The 19,114-nt window shown below is 45.3% G+C and overlaps 1 protein-coding gene across 8 annotated transcripts in view; it reads left to right on the top strand.

Moving 5' to 3' along the window:
* The window catches only part of ZNF407 (zinc finger protein 407), a 433,426-nt gene that overhangs the window by 319,214 nt on the left and 95,098 nt on the right, over nt 1-19,114 (top strand). Inside the window, exon 9 of one of the 8 annotated variants that reach the window (XM_032309882.1) lies at nt 15,218-15,454. The exons of 6 other annotated variants lie outside the window; for them this stretch is intronic. In XM_032309882.1, coding sequence (XP_032165773.1) covers nt 15,218-15,435 — 218 coding nt within the window. In that variant the 3' untranslated portion in view covers nt 15,436-15,454. Of the gene's footprint in view, nt 1-747; nt 4,277-15,217; nt 15,455-19,114 lie in introns of those variants that run through there. One more of the 8 variants, XM_032309884.1, reaches the window with a different exon arrangement.

Below are 19,114 nucleotides of genomic sequence, written 5' to 3'. Positions count from 1 at the left end.
GTATGTTAATCTACATTGATTTCTAAATTTGTTATGGGTCCCTTAGCTGAGAAATACAGTTCATCACTGACTGTTCTGTTACCTGACAGCAATTGATAGAGCACCCGTGCACAGGGTTCCAGAAAAGGTTAATATTTATTGATTTTTATGGTGCTACAACCCATGTAGTTTTGCCATCCAAGATGTATAGCCACCAGCAGCACCTGGAAAATTGCAGAATGCACACTGGATTTTATTATAACCTATGCCAGGATTCAACATGTAAAAAATGACAGATATTTAACAAAAAGCTCTGAATGTGTAGCTACCCTGAACCTGTGACTGGAATTTAATTTATTTTAACACGAAACACAAGAGCACTTAAAAACTAAAAATTAATCCTTGCTTTGCAAATAGCAATCACATTTAGCCTTTTCTTCCACTTAACTATGTGCTATTGATCCGAGAAGATGCCCAAGCAAGTGATAGCTGAAATTACGAGCAATAAAGGGTCGCTTCTTTAACGGAAAAGTGTGTAATTAGCAGAGAAGGGGGGAAAGCCTATGTTTAGTTTTAAAGCCGTTTGAAGGAAACAGTTTGAGTGCCACGCCAGTGTTCGAACGTGGCCAAGAACCGTCTCCGCTCCGGGAATCATGAATTCCTTCCTTGCTCACAGTTTGTGAGTAAAAATGAGGAGTGCGCCCTGGGTTTCTTGTTGTGTTTTGTCTTGTTTTGTTTTTATTGTCTCCATCTGTATTTCCCCGACAGAAATGCAAGTCCTTGGTTTACCTACAACAGCAGGAATGCTGAACTCTTTCTGTTCATCTGCTTACTTGAATAGACTTCGGATTCGTGTTACTTTGGTGATGGTTTATAAGCATCTCTCCGTAGTCTGTAGCAGGTGCAGTAAGACACTTCCTGAATTACTTCTGTAGCCCGGAGACAGTGCACCTCGAGTTGCTTCCCCACCTCCAGGACTCCCTAGACTTGAAGAGCCAATCAGAACTAAAACCCTACATCCATGTTTTCGAGATGTTTTTGAAAGTGGGAGCTGGAATTTATTTCTGCAAAAGATTTAATGGAAATTCTAATGTTAAAAAAAAAATCTGTTATAACCCCCTGAATAGATTCTGGTGTCTCCTGCAGATGTTCTTAGATCTTCCAGCAGTTTTTTCGGGTTCTGTTTTTTCCTTCCCTCACAAACAGCCTGCCCGTGTTATTATGCTTATTTAGGGAAAAGAAAAGAGTTTTGCTTCTTGAAGGGGAAGCGTCCCTTGCCTAGAAAACTGCTGTCATAGCTTATATATCACTGAAATATGTGGCGGCATCAGTTCTAACGTTGAAAAAATTAAAGACGTAAGAGAGAATTCCTGACTCGTATTCTCAAAGCCGATGACAGCATGCAGTATTTCCCATAAAGACTTCATTTTCGCCTTCTTTTATTAATTTTATTTATAATATTAAAATTTTCTTCATGAATACCAATGTCAAATGAATCTAATTCTTTACATAGTTTTAATATGTCAATTTTTTAATGATTTTGTCTTTAATCTAATATGCTTCTTTCTCTGTTCTTACCCCTTTTGAACCAGGCAAGGGCTCTTACTAAGAACACAGTGACTAACACAGTCTTGTCTTAGGAACTCTGCTCTCCGTCGCACTCTCGCTTTCGCTTTCAGCACAGCCGGCTTTCTGCCGCCTCTCAGCCTTCGGGCTGCCTCCCTGGCTCTCTTTGCTGTGCACCTTCAGCCTGCGGGTGACAGCTGAGTGACAGGCGCCCTAACACTGCCCTTCCTTTCTGAAGTTAGACAGGGCTGCCGGAGGCCGTGTATCTGTGTCCGCAACAGCCTCACCTCAGTCGTCGCCTGGAGGGTGGGCTGACAGGTGAGGATGGTTTTAGGACCCTAGCCATGAACTTGTATTGAAGCAGCACCATCCAGGCGCGCAGCCTGCAAAAGCACGTGTACAGCAAGAACAAGGAGGCACATGTGCAAGGACACATCGGATATGACAGACTAAAATGGAGAAAGGAAAAAACCATTTCAAACCATGTATTCCAAACTAGAGAATCATTTCAAGTTTTGTGAATAACAGTGTGAATAAAGACGGAGGTTTCAAGTTTCACAAAGCTGTTACGCGAGGGCTGGGAGAACCTTGTGATTCTCATAACTAGGGAATTTATTTTCTGCCCTGCCCCCAGGAAAAATAAACAAACCCTTTGAATTGCTCTTTTTTCGTCAAGCATGTTTTATTTGACTTTTAGTTTCAAATTTGCCCTTTTAAAAGATGTACTTTATTTTGTGAATTGTCGGAAAATGTGAAACATCAGAGGGAAAATATCTTAACCCCATTTTGAATTGTTTAATTTCCTTATTTACTTTGTATTTTAGTTCTAAATAAAACATATATTCTGACAATTATATTGAAAACATTAATGCATATTTTATAACAATTTATATGCTTCTCCTTTTGTTTTTGCCTTTTTGGATTGAAACTGAAAATGACTTTAGTGTTTTGGTTTACATTAGAGATGCATTCAAAATAAAAACCAATGATTTGAGCCTAAATATGGTAGAAAAAAATCAGATTTCAAAAAAATAAAGGTCACCAGATATCCTGGGAATCATGACTGAAATATGTGGCCGTTTTTAAGCTTCAACTTTGAGCAACTAATCTATGTTGCTGTCTTTAAGAGTGAGACTTTTTAAGTACATTTAAATTTAGTTCTCTTTAGGTGAGTTTAATCATATGAGCTGATCCTCTTTGGCTTAATACTGTTAGAATTCTCAAGTAGCTTTTTCATTGAAAAAATGTTTGTTTGTCTTAGTGCCCCAAGGAGGCTTAGTGGTCTAACTGGTTTCCCTGGTCAGTGTGATCCGCGGAGGGGGCAGGTGCTGCTCTCCCGTCCCCCCCTCTGTCCCAAGCTGGGCCGCGCCGAAGCCGTTCCAGGAATCACCTTGGGCTTTCCTTCTTTACTTGCGTCATCTTCAAAAAGGGGGAAAACAAGTGTGTGGGTCCTGTAGACAAGGCTCTTCTATGTCGTTTCCTTCTTTCCTAGTGAATTGCATTCCCTAATGGTAGCCGAACTGCTTGCATGGGACCTGGGAGAGTTAAAAGGATTGTCGGTCAAGGAGGCCCCGGTCTGTGGTGGTCTCTGTGCCTCGCCGGTGCTGCTTGTTGATTGCAGCCTGTTTGGGAGTTTCAGAGTCTCGTTTGCTGCGCTGCCGGACTTGGCAAAGTACATGAAGTACTTCAGTGGGGTGTGATGTGAAGAGGCATCATCTGTATGAGAAAATAAATCTGAAAAATCTTTAAGACATGAATGTCTGGGCACGGGCTGCAGCAGCAGGCGCCCACCCCGGAGTGGGCAGGGTGCGAGTCCTTCCCCACCCCCCTGCTCACTCCCTCTTGGAGGGCGGGGTGCTTCCCGCAGCCAGCGTGGCCTCAGCACCCAGCTGGGCTCTCAGCAGCTCTGGACAGACAGACAGGTGGGCAGGACTGAGCTCCTTCAGTGGGAGCAAAGCCTGAGCAGCTCTGCTCCAGCCCCTCCAGGAGCCCTGGCTCTTCCCCCAAGCCCTTTGTTTCCACTCCTTCCAGTCCCTTTCCTTTCTCGGGTTCTTCTGATGACCTTTCAACCGCCTCTTTTATTGAGGGAGAGAGAGAATGACTTACAAGGTGAAACAATCGTGCAAAGCTAACAATAGACTCCCGGACCCTTGGTCGGCAGTGGACCAGGAGCCTGTCAGAAGCACGGATTACCGCGCTCCTTTTTTTTTTAAAGAAGGTAATCTCTGCTGCCTCGAGGAAGATGGTATTCTTTTGTGACCGGTCCTCCTTTTTCCTTGTATTGCTTTAACTATTGAAGAGGGAATTCCTTTCCTAACCCTTTGTCCACTAATCTTCTTTCATGGGAGCTTTTGCTCACGGGCCACTTTTTTCATTATACCTGCCATGGGAATATCTTATTTTGCTGCTAATTTATTATAATCTGTGCTTGTTACTGTAAGGTGTCCGCTGACATTCACTCCACTTGGCCTTGTTACTCAGGCTGCCCGGTGTATTTTTAAAGCCACATGTTCTGGATTGCTGGGTTTTAGCTGATTTTCCCCCAGCTTTCCCTTTCTTATACAAAGCTTTGTATCAGTAGATACCCCTTTAAAGTTTCAGTTCTGTCAAAACTATTGGTCTGGTTCTGAGTTCCCATATAATGTATCTGGGATTCCCAACAATACTACGTAAATTTCTTACTTAATATGTCATTCTGAAATATTTTTTTGTAGTATTGAAAGTTATATTTAAAAAAAACTCTCATCACATTTCATCGATTATCCTACAGACAGGTCAAGTTTACCTTTCCGGAGAGGGAGGGAAGATGATATGTTAAAGAGAATATTTTGGGCAGGGGTGTAAAATAAGTGGCAATACCTTGAAATGTAAACGCTTGAGACGTGTATAAGAAGGCCGTGTAAAAATTCAGCTAACTTTAACTAGAAATGAGAGAAGACAAAACTTAGATGATCTGTCCTCAAAATAAGATTTCAAATCAGAGTTAATGTAGTCTGAAAAAGAAAGTCAAAAATGAAGATAACCATATAAGGTAACTGTAACTTTTAACTCCTAAGATGTTTTACATAAAGATTTTATTTCAACAAATTAGCATGCTGGCATAGGAAAAGAAAGGGCCGTCCAAAGATTGGAAAGCAAACTTGAAGAATCAGGTAAATCTACAGTAAGCCATTGTGCTGATTTATAGAAGTTAGGGAACCAGGAGTAGAAGGGCTCTAGAAGTGGAATTATGTGGCTGGTGGTGAATAGAGCAAGGATATTTGAAGTAGTACGTAAGCCGTTTAATGTTTTCAGTCGGTATGTTTCAGGCAAGCACACATTTGAAATCAAACACATGTAATGAACCATTGGAAACTCTTAAGAAGCGAGGGAAATTGACAAATGACAAGCGCACTGCCCCCGGAGCTGGGGGTCCTGGAGCCTCGTCCTGTTACTCACGGTCACTGTTTGCTTGAGGCCCTCTCTGCTTTACTTCCCTGAGTGTAAAATAAAGGACGAAATTTTAATAGATGAGCTCCCTGGGTCTTCCCAGGGTGATACACTGTAATTATGTGTAATTACAAATAATGCTCCATTATAGCCCAAATCTCCTGGTAATCTCTTCTATAACTTTCATTCGTTGCAGTTATAAGGAAAGGCATGCATATAATTTTGAGGGAGTCAGAGACCATCAGGAGGGTTTACAGCTTAGGAAGGCTCGGAGTTCTAGGTATAGACAAGTTAGGAACAAACTCCATTCCTCAAATGTTCTTTCCCACAGAGGACTATGAGGGGCTCTGGATGAACAGGACATTTGTTCCCTGCCGCTGATGAGATCACGGAGTCGGCTGAAAGCCCATGGCATCCTGAACATTCTCTGAAATCTGAGCTTAGCACAGGGGCATGGACACCAAGAGCACAACCCTGGTGGGGGCAGGAATACTCAATCTGTTCGAGGTGACCGGTTCCCTCTAGGGATAGAGACAGTGCAGAGAACGAAAATCAAACTGTCACATAATAGCAAAAATCAAGAAATGGGTAGAGTTTTTCTGTGACCTCCCATTAGTTATAGATAGGCCAATGGCTCCAAGTGGCTTCCCAGTAGCAGTAGAACAGAACTGAGCCAACAGGAAGTGGGCAGCGGGGGTGGTCCGGGCACCGATGGCTGGGGAGCAGGCTCCAGGGGACGCGGGCCAGAGCACAGCAGCGGGCCGCCCACGGGAGGGCGCCCCGTGTTTCTCTTCCCAGTCCCGTGGGGCGCAGGAGGGCTGAGGGATTACCGTCTGCAACCACAGCTCCGGTGTTCCAGACCCATCACTGCCAGGGCAGGGGCGGCTGATATGGCAGCCGGGAAACATCAGTCCCTTCCCGGATCTCTCGCTACCAGTGTTTGCGTGTAGTGTGTTCGTGAGGCCGTCCTTAAGACACCTACTGCCTTTCTTTTGCTCTGTGGTAAGTAGCTTTGGAATTAAGTTCTCTCTGAACCTGGGGAGGTCTCCCATCTTCTTGCTCTTGGGGATACTCTGAACGCACATACTTCATCTCTCTCACTTGACTCTCCAGGGTTTTCATACTTTTAACAGGATGTGGTTTTTAATGAGGCTTCTAGAAGCTTCAGAAACTTCTTTAATGATTTTGTTTTGACCTTTTGCTACTGCCTTTACTGGGACTGAGTTGATCGTCAATACTGAAAATTTGCTACCACGATTCAGATTTTAATATCTTCATGTGCACCTTTTTAAAAATTTTTTTTCTCGGTTCTGGAATCAGCACCTATTAAGGATTTTAACGGGGAGGAATTGTCTAAATTCCCTCCATGCATGGCAGGGCAGCATATGAGAGTTCGAACAACCTGGGGTGCTCAGATGCTCCCAGATGTCTCCAGACTGTTACGCTTGCACACCTTTGTGTTGTTCTGTATGAAGCAGACATTTTATTTTATTTTTATTTATTTATTTTTTAAGAATTTATTTATTTGACAGAGAGTGAGAGAAGGAGAGAGAGCACAAGTGGAGGGAGCAGCAGAGGGAGGGGGGGAAGCAGGCTCCCCGCCGAGCAGGGAGCCCGATGCGGGACTTGATCCCAGGATCCTGAGATCATGACCTGAGCCCAAGGCAGAGGCTCAATCCACTGAGCCACCCAGGTGCCTCTGAAGCAGACATTTTAAATAGACTCCGGCAGAAGATGTTCCATACTTCTTCAGTCCCTTGTAAACAGTAGCAATCCCCACAGGGCCCGAGAGGGCAGGTAAGGAGAAACCAGGGCGTTCCCTTGGTCCGGGGCCAAGGTCGTTTGCTTTGTTCCGGCTCTGGGCTTGCTTTCTTTTCTCATTAGGTTTTAGTCACATGGTCACCCTGTTGAATTACCTGAACAGTTTTGTGTGGGGATCTGGTAGAAAGTGGGCGAACTCCAGAAGCCTGAGTGCGGTGTCCCATGCCACCTGGGTTCTCAGTGCGCTTACCCTTGGCTCTGTGCCTCGCACTGCTTTCTCTTCTTAGGGATTGGTGCCTTACTGTCAGTGTTTCCATATTTCTTCTTGATCACCTCATAGTGTGATCTTGAAACCTTGAAACACGGCATGTTATTTGAACATACACTTTTCTCTTTTTATTAACTTCATATTTGTAGATTTATTTCATTTTCAGTGTTAACTATCTTTATATGTAGGTTTTAATCTCATCGTTAGCTTTGATTCATTTTCATAGTAAGTTTTCTTCATAGGTATTAACTTTCAGAACTAAGCAGACATTTTTTTTTTTTTTTTAAAGATTTTATTTATTCATTTGAGAGAGAGAGACAGTGAGAGAGAGAGCATGAGCGAGGAGAAGGTCAGAGGAAGAAGCAGACTCCCCATGGAGCTGGGAGCCCGATGCGGGACTCGATCCCGGGACTCCAGGATCATGACCTGAGCCGAAGGCAGTCGTCCAACCAACTGAGCCACCCAGGCGTCCCTAAGCAGACTTTTTAAATAAAAATAATCACTATGAGTGTCATTTTTTAAAAAATTGTTAATGAAAATACTGAAGATAGCTGGAGACTAGGGCTGTCATGCAGGGTAGGCTCTAGGTGGGGAACCAGCAATCCTAGAAAGTTCTCAGCATACTTAATCGCACGCCTGAAAACATGACGGGAACTTTAGACATCCATGCTAGATACCGGTCCCCCCACAGCGGCACGCGGGGTTGCTGGAGTAGCCGCAGCAGCATCGCGGGGAGTTCTCCCAGGTCGCCCGCCCCAGCGTAGTACCCCCACCCCTTAGCGTCCACGGGAAATGGACACCCAGGTGACCAGCAGCCCGCAAAGCCAAGAAGACACCATTTGAGCGCTTTAGAGCAAGGACTAGCTCATTAAGAATAAAAGGATGGATAACTTAGTGAGTTTGCTCACATTTACGAGACTGTCTGTGAACTCTGGGCAGCTGACGCACGCACCTCTCCCCCTCGGTGTGTGCCGGGCTCTGTGTCTGTGTCTGTCCTGGGTTATCCCTCGCCTTCGTGGCCACAGCCCCAGCGCCGTGCTCTCTGCACCTCCCAGGAGCCCTGTGGGTCTGTTGTGGGGCAACATGCGGAGCGGCCATTGGGTGTGCAGAGGGCGACCTGGGGGCCAGATGGGTGGGCCGCGTAGGCCTCATCTGCAGGGGTCCTGCCGGAGTTTCTTCTGGCTCTGACAGAAGCCGCGGAGCCACGGGACGGGTGAGTGAGAGGAGGAGGCTGTGTTGGTTTATCTTTTGAAAAAAGTCACCCTGGCTTATTTATAGAGAAAGGAGTGCTCAGGGATAGCATGGTGGTGGCCAGAGGTGAGGACAACGGGGCAGGGGTGCAGGAGGCGGTCACATGCAGGGTAGAAGCCAGCCTTCTCTCTGCGTCTGTCTCTGAGCCTCGTGCCCTTACTTGGCTTGCTGCCTTCTGGCCAAAAACCCTGGATTCCTGGGGCAAGGCAGTCCGGCCCCGCTGGTGGATTCTGGCATCTGTGTTTCCTACTAGCACACTCGCCACGCGCTTCTTCACCTCCAGGGAGACATCTCAGGCTACTTAAACTTCGGCAGTGCTTACTTTCCTTGTCTCGCTTTCTGTCGTGGGCAGGATTGTCTTCCTGACTACATACAACTTTCTTGAGAAAACTGTTCCCATCTTCGTGTCATTAAGCCCAACAGTTCCTAACAGTATGCTTTATTTAGAGAGGTACTTTTAAACGCTTCTTCGTGTTCTTGAATTATACTTACTTGAAAAGATTTCCATATGGTTGTGTAAAGAAATACAGAAAATTTGTTTTAATGCTACAAGAATGTGACAGCAGAGTATTCTGGTATCTTTCACAGCCCAGATACAATACCTTATTTTTATGTCATTGTATAGACTGGAAATTTATTTTTGATAGATCTCATGACAGCAAGAGAAATCAGGTGCACTTAAGGGCACCGTTGTTACTCTCCACCCCCCACACCCAGGGGAAAACCGAGACCTTTCCCTAAGGAAAAAAAGAATGGGCTCAAAGAAAGAGAAAGAAGGGAATGTGTGTGTGTGAGTGTGTCTGTGTGTGTACACATGCAGGCACACATAAATATGTATTTTAACATATTTTACTTAATTACAGTGAAGGTAAATACCTTAATTTAAAATAATTTAAATTAATTAAATTTCTCTTCACTTTTCTGACATTAAGTTGTTCAAGATTTTAAAACAATGCTCTTAAAAAAAAAAAAAAGGGCCAATCTCAGCATGTAGTATGAGCTAGAAAAACATTTTTTAATCAATTGGCTTGCTTAAAATTATTTCCAAAACCATCTCATCCAGAAACAGGTATTTAGGAGAAACAGACCAGATTTATTCTACAATGATTATTTTTTAAAATAGACACGGATACTTGCATTACGCTCATCTCTTTATGTGAGGTTGTTATTGTTTATGCTTAACCTGTATCATAAACAGCTATATGATTATGTCAATACAGTTATCTTATTAAGCTTGTTTTCTTCAGCCTAAGAGTATAAAATATAAATATTGGACAAAGAAAAAATAATATGAAGGTTTTCTTTGTCCTTTAGTAGGAAATCAGTACTTTAAGAAGGACTGACACTGTGACCACACAAGAATTATTAATATTTTAATGAATACAACTAGCCTGAATTTTTTTTTATCTCAGGTAACCTAATTTTATCATTTGAAGCTTGCATTGCTACCAAAGGCTGAAGTTTTGCTGGATGAGAAACCAGTGCGTTTTTATAAATATAAAGACACATATATCCATATATTTAAAAATTCAGGATAAGGTTGTATATAGCAACTGTACTTAGCAATAGACATCATTTGCATTAGCATGTAGCATACAGCAATAGACATTATTTGGCTGAAAAATTCATTTGTTAGGTGTGTTATCTGAGTTATAAAAGGCATCTTCTTCTCTGTCTCCATTACTCTCACACGACAACCCCACGTACAGCACTGTGACACCGGAGGGTGGGAGTTCCCACACCAGGCAGTTCTCTGCGACACCACCGGGACATTCCACAGTTGAACTCAATTCTGGCCCCGTCTTCCTGGAGACAGTGCCGCAAGCCACTGGTTAAGGGCTCAGTCCCACAAGATTCTGCCCACTTCGGATACCAGTCCCAAGTCCCACTTGTCATGCTTCTGACTGGTTGGCTATAAATCAGAGGTTTCCACATGCCCTCCTGGGATTCGATTAGTTTGCTGGAGGAACTCACAGAACTCAAGGACACATGCTTACCAGTTTGCTGAAGAATGTGACAAGGGATCCAGATGAACAATGAAGAGGTACACAGGGCAAAATCTGGAAGGGGCCCCAGCACGAGCGTCTGCCTCCATGAAGGGGGGAGGTTCTGTACCGGCATCGCCCTCCCAGTGGCCTCCATGAAGGGGGGTTCTGTGTTGGCATCGCCCTCCCAGTGTTTGGATGTGTTCACCGACCTGGAAGCTGTCAGAATCCCACATTTTTGGGGTCTGATGGATGCTTCCTTAAGTAGGCATGATTAGTTATTAGCTCTATTTCTAGCGCACTCTCTCGAGAAGTAGAGGGCGGGGCTAAAAATTCCAAGCCTCTGATGATGGCTTGTTCTTTCTGGGGTCCTGCTCCATTCAGGAACTAGCCAGGGGCCTGCCCAGAGGCACCTCACTGGAACAAAGGATGGCTCTAGAGCTCTTATCACTTAGGAAATTACAGGACTTTAGGGGCTGTTCCCCAGGAATGGGGACAAATACCAGATGACTTACTATAAATCGCAATATCACATCACCGCTAATACTCAGGGGAAGGGCTATTCTTAAACAATTTCTGCCTTTAAGGCCCTGCCTTTAGCCCATTTTAGCTACCGTGAAGTTCATCCTCATCATCATTGGCCTTCCAGGGTGCCATTACAGTCCGTAACATGCATTGCTACAAAGAGCAGATGGCTCACTGGTGGGACGCGAAGGGCAGTCATCACAAGAATGCGTCCACTCTGACCCGAGCTTTAAGCAGTGTGACTCCGTTCCATCCTGGAGAGGGTCCTGAAGCCAGGCAGATGCGGCAGTGGTGGGGGAACAGGTTGGTCCACGGGTGGGGACCTGAGTGTGGCCTCATGATGCGGGTAAGGGAGAGGTAACTGTTAATGGCTCGTGGATCCTGAGGGCAATGCTGAGGGACAGTTGAAGGTCACTCAGGCAGGCAGGGTGAAAGGCAGTGCAGGGACCAGAAGCACCAAGAGACAGGAGAAGCTTGGGAGTGTTGCTGTGCACACATCTAGGGAGCGATCCTTGGGACCGCCGGTGGCCTTGGAGGGGGTGGTTTAGTCCTGGGGGCGTGGGGGCACACGTGGTACTTGGGGGCTGGTACAGGAAGGACCTGGGGACTGAAGGGGAGTTCAGTCCATCTGGCAGAGAACAGACTGGGGGAAAAAAGTCTGGACCCTCGAGATGAGAGAACGAGACGGCCAGCACCTGAAGGGAGGTCCTCCGGGGAGTCAGGTTTGAAAGGATCGGTGCTCCCGCATGTCTTCACTGTGAAGCAAGATCGTTCTTTCTAGGAGCTGCATGGCAGCGAAATGGGTAAGGAGGGGTGGGGTTAAGTTCCACCGGTAAAATTCTCAAAGAAATAGTGTTCCAAATGCTCTGTTCTCCAAAGTGGTGGTAGAAGTTACCCAGAGTCCTGCCACGTGAGAACCGGAGCAGCTGTGCTGGAGGTCTGCTCACTCCTCACAGGGCTTTGGGAAGCCAGCAGACCCCGAGCTGGGCGGCACACAGAAGCCTGTGGTTGGGACAGGCCTCGCAGGGCCGGCAAAGCTCTGTTCTTGGGCCGTCTCCACCTGCGGACGCGCGGCTGCCCCACCAACCCCAGCAGTGACCGGGTCTGCCTGACCTCTCTTTGCAGCCCACTGGTCCAGTTCCAGAACGTTCCTCTGTAGGTTGAGACAGAATATTTTTCCCTGTATCTTCCCAGCTTCCTCGTTCTTTTCTCTCTGAAGCTCCCTATTAGAAATCTAACACCATTTTTGGTCCGTCTCAAGAAACTGCTTCTTCCCTAGACTGTAAACTGAAGGGCAAAAAAGAAATCCCCAGTATCCTGTTAATATAAATCTGGTTGTTTCTTGTTTATTAAACTGAATAAATTTATAGTATCCTTTTCTCATGTGACAATGTCCCCATGTCCTCATGGTGTCAGCCTGCAGTTGTCTCTACCAGATTTCATCAGCCTCTTTACTGTTTGCCCAGTCTAATGTACACGCCCACCGTGCATTGTCACTGTCCGAATGTAACACTTGCAGCTCCGGCCGGTGTAGACAGTTGGAGGACAGACCCGCCGTATCATAGGGAGGTGGTATACGTCCTCAATCACGTGGATGATGTAGACACGTAGCCTCCACTCCAGCTGATGCGAAGATGTCAGCTGTGACAGTGGACACGGCTGTGTCTCTCACCACCCTGGTTCATATTCCCTTTGGCACCCCCATCTGTGTCGCTGTCGGGGAGCGCAGTGTGCCCTGTGCAGCACGTATGTGGTCTGGCTTAAAGGAGGAGTGAGCTTCGAGCAGTGATTGGAAGGCCGTGAGGAATGTGTTTGGGGAGAAGGAAGGCTTGGAGCATGGAAGTGATGTTCTGGTGTGGAGGTCTCACACGGGACCTGAGGGGCGGGCTCTCACCTGGCTTCCCGGAGGTGGCCCTCAGTTTGCAGTTCTTGAAACGTGATCTTATCGAGAACCAGAGATAATCTGACAGAGCCACCATAACTAAAATTTGCAAGATAATTATATAAATTAAAATGTTTTTCTTTTAAAGTGAGAACTATTACTGTCAAGTAGACAGGACTACTTCTGTCAGCACTCAACAAATCTGCTTGTGAAGCCAAATCATGGTCAGAATGTTGCTTCACTGAGTTTAAAGCCAGAACAGGGTCACTGAGTTGAATTTAGGCACAGTTCTGCTGTGCTAGCCTGAGGCAGTAGCCTGGCCAGCCCCATGGTCCCATGGCCCCTGAAGGCCATCTCCAGGGCACCTCTTTCTTTGGTGGTGCTGAGCACAGTACTCCCATGCCCATGTTTCCTTTTCTAAGTACCGAGCGGGCTTCTCCTTCTCTGACTGCCCTTCCCCTGGTCATGCCAGTGCTCCTGTCAGGCCCACAGCTAGTCCACACCAGCGCAGTGAGACTATCTCGCACGGCCCTTGGTCAACCAGGAGCCTCGGGCAGATACTTGTACATCTAGGACATGCATGTGGCCAGCTTCTCTGAGCTGTGTTGCATTAATTAAATTAACTTCTGATTTTTTTTTTTTTTTGAGTGATTCACTGTCTTCTCTCTATATTTTCTTAATGGAACATTCTAGATGAGGGATTGAGTTTTGAAACAGTTTTGAGGAATAAACAGGAGAGGGTTACAATCTGTTATTCTTAATAGAGATTAGGAACTTGAAAATGTCAGTTTGTGTAAACATAAAGATATTTATGTAGTAAGTATCTAATTAGTGAATTCCCTGCATGTCTGCCCTGACAGTTCCTATTTTATTCACAGAATAATTTGAAGATGGGTTCTATTATGAGAGGAAGGTAGTGCCATAATGGAAGGAGCTTTTATAGATTGGGCGGGTATTTTAAACTCTCTGAACATCCGTTTTCTTTCCCATAGAATGTGTGATAGTACTAATCTTCCAGATTTATTGAGGTGATATATGGAAAGCTCCACTCGTGGCACACGCTGGGTACTTAACAAATGGCAACTCTTATTATGATACTTTGAGGGGAAAATGTTTATCATTGTTTTTATATAAGGAACTTAGAATGCCTTTCTCACCTCTGCTTTCTTGTCCCTCGGTGGAAGGGACACATTGTCAGTACGAGCTCAAGCACTGTGCGTTGTGAAGCCTCCTATGAACCCCTCAGTTAGTGTTTGTCAGCTTCTCCCTTGTCTGGAGAACCACAGCCCATGCCTCACCTGTGGGCCCCAATGAGTGTGTTGATGCGTGTGTTTAATATCAAGTATGTGTTTCATTTTCTTCCCGTGTGTGCAACACGTGTGTAAGTGCTGGCTCACAGCACAGTCAGGCGGCAGCAAAGGGGGGCGTCATTCTTGTCCCTGGCACTTCCCGAGTGTGTGAGTACACGTGCATTAAAGATGTCAGACGAGCAAATACACCAAGAAGCTAGTTTAAGATGATGGGAAGTGTTCTGCAGGCAAGAATGCAGGGTTTAAGGATGGAAAGTTCCAGAGAGCTTACCTGGAGTTCAGTACTCACATTGGGTCTCTCTGAGGAGGAAACGTGAGCTGTATTGTGCGTGATGAAGAACCAACCATGCAAATACCTGGCGCCAAAACTTTTCAGGCAGATGGACAAGGAAGCAAAAACCTTCTGGGCACGAGCCAGATCGACACGTCTGCTTCGGCCACTCTGCCCGCTGCCTGGTAAGCGCACCTCATAATCGTTGGCAGGAAGCGAGTGAATGAGTCAAATCACAGCTCGCGAGGCTTCTCCTCCAGTTTCGGGATGTGACTGCAGGACCTTGTGAAGCTTAAGATTCTAGCAGAGGTGCGGTGTTCATCATGGTCTTGACGGAAGAAGAGTAACGTTTAACTTGGGGAGGAAGGTCACCCCGTTTGCACAGAAGACCTCTCTCGGTACTTGTGGGGCTGACAGTTGGCACAGCCAGGTAGGGCTTGAGTGGGGATGCAGACATTTTCATGGGAAGGTTAGACACATGGAGGACACCTGTCTCCCAGTGTGTTACCTCTGCCTTGTTCTCCATCAGACCATTTGGTGACCGAAAATTTCCTGGGAATATTGGGAATACTTATATATAACATACTTTGTTATATATAAATATTGGGAATATATTATATATAAATATATATAAATATTGGGAATATTTATATATAACATACTTTGTTTAGTAGAATTTTTCTCCTTTTCTAAATAAACCTCAAGCAGATTGTCAGCGTGCTATGTTTAATAATAAAGGGTAGTATTTTATATCTCGGATCTCTTCTCCCAAGTAAATTTTTAATTTCAAAGGAACTGTTCGAGATTGCAAAACTTTACACAGATGTAGATGCTGGTTGGGGGTTTTAGTAAACCAACTGCCAGTCAGAATTCAAAACCAAAGTGAGTCAAATTATATGTCTGTACTTAAAGCCCATTACCTTTTTTGCTTAAATGTCCTTTGTTGTAGGGAATAAAGAGCTGCAGCATTCATGTCTATTTTAAATTTAGATTATGCCGTCGTTATCCGCGTCGCCGTCAGGCTCATCGTCACTCCTGTAAACCAGCAGCCAGTGCGTCACAGCCGCTCCCCTGCCCCGGTAACGCCGTGTCTTGGGTTTGGACTGGCGGCTCCTGACCCTCCTGCGAGCCGTCCTTGCCTCAACACCCACGTGTGTCCTTGTGAACACCCCTGCCTTTCTAACCGTGGACATCCGTTGTGCCTTTGAAGAGATTCATTTTAGCACATTTCTGTTGTCTCAAAGTGGTGTTTTTGTGAGTCTTTGAAACATTTTCACTGCCCCCTTGGTGAAAACTGGCCAATTTTGGCCTCTCTGAATGAAGTACACTTGGGAACCCCTTTGTTACCCTTGCAGGCGAGATCTCCCTAGCCAAGCTGTGCTTTAATTAGTCTGATTTCAACAGTGTTTGTAATTTCTGGGTTTAAAAACATGCATCTACTGATGAACTGCCGTTGGCTATGTAGGTACAGACGAAAATTTCAGGTTGCAACTTTCTCCGTAGGCAAGAAAGTTTCAAAATCAGATGTGGTGATACTTTGGACTGCGTGATGACTTCACATTGTCATTGTCATTGTCATTGTCATTGTGATGACTTCACATTGTCATTGTCATTGTGGTGACTTCACATTGCCATTGTCATTGTGGTGACTTCACATTGTCATTGTCATTGTCATTGTGGTGACTTCACATTGTCATTGTCATTGTCATCGTGATGACTTCACATTGTCATTGTCAGTGTGATGACTTCACATTGTCATTGTCATTGTGGTGACTTCACATTGTCATTGTCATTGTCATTGTGGTGACTTCACATTGTCATTGTGATGATTTTACATTGTCATTGTCATTGTGGTGACTTCACATTGTCATTGTCATTGTCATCGTGATGATTTCACATTGTCATTGTCATTGTCATTGTGGTGACTTCACATTGTCATTGTCATTGTGGTGACTTCACATTGTCATTGTCATTGTGGTGACTTCACATTGTCATTGTCATCGTGATGACTTCACATTGTCATTGTCATCGTGGTGACTTCACATTGTCATTGTCATTGTCATCGTGATGACTTCACATTGCCGCCGTACCCTTTTCGGGCCGTGTTGACGTGATGGACATTCTGGTAGGAGTTGGCATCCTGCAGCCTGGCTTCTTTATGCAAAGCTCAGGACCCAAGGTGAGATCATCGTATGCCATACTCAGCCAGTTCCTCGTGTCACAGGTGCTTATATGCCATATTCTAACAGCCGTATTATTTTCTGGTTTTGAAGAGTCGAGTGATTGGGGTTTTCTCTGAAGTTTGAAATCCCAGAAAAAGTACTGTCTTCCATTAGATCATCATGCTTCTTTATTACAGCGTTATTAGGAAATTAAATGAGATAGTAGGTGTGATGTGCAGGGTAGAATGTCTAAGGCGCCCAAAGAATTTAATGGGGGCTACTTCCCGTCCTCCCCTCTTCTCCATGTTGGGACCGTGGTCTGCAGGCAAGGTGTCGTTCCAGTGTCCCACACGTCCCCGACCTTCTAGCCGTGTGCTCACTGAACTTCTTTATTTCTCACAGCCATTCTGTTATAAGTACCCCCGCTGTCTGCGTTTTACAGAGGAGGAAGCTGGGCAGTTGATTGTAGGGCCCTCATCCAGGACCCTGGGACTGGATAGTAGCAGGGTGCGCGGGCACCCACGGTCCAGTTGCCGTCCATGCCCTCCGCTGCCGTGTGCTGGGGAGAGAGTGGTTCGTAGCCCCTACAGGAGCTTGTCTGGTGCTTGGAAAGTTCCAGAAGAGTGAGGCTTCTCTGCATTTTGGTTGGGTTGTGAAAAATGTGCTTATCCATCTTGGAAACCAGAATGGATCACCTACCCACTTACCTGTCCGTGTTCCTTTCCCAACTGTGTTGTGCTTCTGAGCAGACCGAGGCTTGATCTGTGGATTCGGTTTCCGTGAAGTTTGGGGAATGGCAGCAGTTGCTGTGCACTATTGCAAGGTAACAGGTCGGAAAACCAGGTTCACTAGATTTAGGATTCGACCAAAACCACTTTCATCAGAGCTCGGGAAGCCATTTCCTTTAATGCTAAGTTTGGGTTTTGGTTTTGTTTTTTATTGTTCATTTAATTAAGAAGATTCCTGCAGTGGTTCTTGCTCTGCATCTTTTTTCTTGCTTTTGACGTGGTATCAGTGATGTGTCTTTCATATTCCTAAAACTCTGTGTTCTCTGCATGAGAAGTATTTCCTCTCATCGGTAAGAAACAACACAAACTTCCTTTTAAAAATTCCCAATCCAGGCATCTGGCTGGCTCAGTTGGTAGAGCAGGTGACTCTTGATTTGGGGGTCATGAGTGCAAGCCCTATGTTGGGCATAGAGATTACTTCAAAAGAGAAAAAAAAGAAAAGAAAAGAAAATTCCCTGATACATGGAAAATCCTCCCTGCTGTTTTTTTTTTTTTAATTTGTTTTTGTTTTGTTTTGTTTTTTTCTTTTTTCTTTTTTTGTCATCTTTAGTCCCTAAATAACTCAGCCTATAAGTGTCTTTACAAGAGTTCAAAATAATGCCTAATACAACATCTTTAGGCATATTCTTTCTAATTGAACATGTACCAGGAGGTAACATCCTTGGGACCAGGTATCTTGCTTGTCTTTTCCTCCAGGGAAGATCCGTCCGAAGGCAGGTGTTGAACTTGGCACACACTAGATGCTCCGATCGCCTCCTGCAGGAACGGAGGCGTGTCGGCCCCTCAGGAACCGATCCCTCCCACTCCCATCTTCTTTGCCTCATGAACCTCAGCCCTCAGACCTGTGTGTACCAGATATGCCAGGTCTGCTCCTAAGTGCCTCCGCTCTTGGGTCCTGGCCTTGACGCACGCTGTACCCTCTGCTCCCAGGAGGCCACACCTGCCTGCCCACCGCAGGCCAGGCCTAATACCTAGTTGCATTTGGATTGTTTCTCAGGAAGAGAAGCGGTCCAGGGCCAAGGCTGGGATCTCAGAGCCACCTCTTGACCTTGAGTGAATAGAAATATTTGTGGCTTTTGGGGAACAAGAACAGTTTTTGCAGCCAAGGTCAAACTTGTCAGTGCCTGAAACCTTTTCTGAGTGCACCTGTCATGTGAAAACCCACTTGGACCGTTATAAGAATAAGAACAGAATAAGAATAGGAAGAGAGTGACTGGGTAGCCCATCGTGGTGTCCACTGGTCTCGGTCTGCAAGGGAATGGAGTACAGTCGCTTAGGGAATGAAGCCGCAGGTCTTGGGCAGGATGGCTTCAGAAGGTTCGATGGTGCTGTGCCCCGGGGAGGCCCCACAGGCCCCTTCCCTGCTGCGTCCTCTGCCGGAACGCCAGTTTGACCAGCATCCAGAAAGGCCATGAAATGGTTTGCAATAAAACCGTTTCACACTGTGAAAGTGAATGAAGAAAAATCCGATGATTGGTTCAAAAGCACTTTTTTCCTTTGCAACCTTGGAATTTCTTCTAAATATAATAGAATCTATAGTAATCCATCTTGCTTTGTCCCATAAGAAAATTTTAGAAATGCATCTGGGATGTTTGATTCAACAACTTTTTTTTTTTTTTCAGTTCTCTTTTCTCTATCATTTTAGTTCCCTGGTTTTAAATGTTTTGTTTGTTGGCTTTCATTACGTATACTTAATTTAGTTTTCCTTCTACAAACAAATGCTGAAGGTTAATATTTTCTTGCTTTTTGATCCATAGAATATGTGTATCTAGTATGTGTCCAAGTTAAAAGTGCTGATGTCCGAATCACTCGAGGAAGCTGTCTGGTAAGATCCCAGGTCGGCCGAAGGAATCACAGTGGCTTTGAGCTCCAGGGTCTCGGTCTTAGCAGCGTATCACTGTGATTCCTGTGGTGTTAGAATGTCTTCCTTTTGGGTC

This window comes from Mustela erminea, chromosome 13 (assembly GCF_009829155.1).
Source record: "Mustela erminea isolate mMusErm1 chromosome 13, mMusErm1.Pri, whole genome shotgun sequence".
NCBI lineage: Eukaryota > Metazoa > Chordata > Mammalia > Carnivora > Mustelidae > Mustela > Mustela erminea.
Note: the sequence above shows the minus strand (reverse complement) of the source record. Positions and strands in the feature narration are given on the sequence as shown.